At 36.1% G+C, this 1642-nt stretch overlaps 1 protein-coding gene across 1 annotated transcript; it reads left to right on the top strand.

The window, feature by feature from the left end:
* The first annotated feature begins 278 nt into the window (after positions 1-278).
* LOC114411829 (dCTP pyrophosphatase 1-like) lies at positions 279-1089 on the top strand. Its single transcript, XM_028375552.1, has 2 exons — positions 279-518; positions 630-1089. The coding sequence occupies exons 1-2, from the start codon at positions 330-332 to the stop codon at positions 855-857; spliced, it is 417 nt and encodes a 138-aa protein (XP_028231353.1). The 5' UTR covers positions 279-329; the 3' UTR covers positions 858-1089.
* Positions 1090-1642: the final 553 nt, after the last annotated feature.

Raw genomic sequence — 1642 nt, 5'->3', positions numbered from 1 at the left:
GATAGGCAAGGCAAGTAACTAGGGGATTAATAGAGAAAATCGCTATTCAAATTCGGGCTAAAACTTTTCAGGTGTAAGGTAAGTGGTTTCAAGTCATGGATTGTAAAGATGGAGGCATATCTGCCATATGCCACCTCCATGATTACTGTCCTACATAGAAAAAACCAATCAAGTGCTCCTCCACTACAACAATTAGTGCATATATTAGTTAGAAAGGGGAGGGAACAAAAGAAATACGAATATATCTTATCAACTATTTCACCCTTCTCTCTCTCTTTTTCTTCCTTTCTATCTTGTAGCCCCACTCTCAGGTTGTCTATAAATTGGACATGCACGCAAGACTATTGGATGAAGCAAAAAACAAAGAACCCTGCCTAGAAAAAAAAATGGAGTACTCTAATGGATTCCCTAGAAAAAGAGATGTTTCTCTTCAGGAACTTAGCAAAAGGCTTGCTGAGTTTGCTGAAGTAAGAGGATGGGATCAATATCACAGTCCCAGAAATCTTCTTTTAGCTCTTGTAAGTAAAAAGTATACATATATGTCATATTTACCTAAATTGATGATATTGAAATTTCTTTAATTAATATATAATTAATGAAGCATTCTATATTAATGATTTATTATGTAGGTGGGAGAGGTGGGAGAGCTTTCTGAGATCTTCCAGTGGAAAGGAGAGGTTGCAAAGGGATTGCCCAATTGGAGTTCTGATGATAAGGAGCACTTAGAGGAAGAGCTTTCAGATGTTTTGCTTTATTTAGTGCGTCTTGCTGATGTTTGTGGGCTAGATCTTGGACAGGCTGCTCTGACTAAAATAGTGAAGAATGCTCAGAAATACCCAGTTACTAGTACTAATTAATCACACCAGCAATTCCACTTACAACTAGCAATTAAGCTGTTAATTTCTCAGTCTTTTTCTTCATGTACTAGTATGCTTTAATTTAGTGCTACCTACCCGAAAAAATAATTGCATCTATGTATCTTCTCTTGGTTTTAGTTTTGAAACTGAGTCCACTGCCACTTAATTCAATCCTTACCGTGTAAGAAGATGAAACCTTAATTTAAAGAAAAAAAATTTAAGTATTTGATAATTTGTGTTATGCTATCTTAATCTGATGTAGTAGTTTAGGTGTCATGAAATGTTACCAAAAGGACTACACTCATATTTCATCATTCTGTCATGCATGGATCGAACTACCCATGTGATCTCGTTCTAGGGTCCTAAGCGTTAGTGAAAATGAGTAAACTGTCCATGTCGGCACGTGCCTATAGACAACAAATTTTCATCTCATGGGTTGTTTTGCGATATCATTGGCGTCATCATTTATGAATATATGCTGTATATTAGAAAACCTGTAACGCTGATGTTTCCGGGAACATTAGAAACTACTATGACTAGAGTAAGAGCTATAAAATAACTTGAAAATTATGTTGATGAGTGATTTGACTGGTGGCAGTGAGTTTGATGGGAAGGGTGGATACAGTGGTTAGTTCCACAAGTGAGGAAGCCATGGATAGGATCTGAGAGAGGACTATGAAATTATAGGCTTATCTGATCCTATATAGAAGATGGATAAACTAAAGATTTTATTCGGTACGTTTAGTTGTATGTGTACAAGAAATATATAGAGAGAGTATAGAAGA

Source organism: Glycine soja, chromosome 5, assembly GCF_004193775.1.
Source record: "Glycine soja cultivar W05 chromosome 5, ASM419377v2, whole genome shotgun sequence".
Taxonomy (NCBI): domain Eukaryota; kingdom Viridiplantae; phylum Streptophyta; class Magnoliopsida; order Fabales; family Fabaceae; genus Glycine; species Glycine soja.
This window is presented reverse-complemented; position numbering and strand designations above follow the sequence as displayed.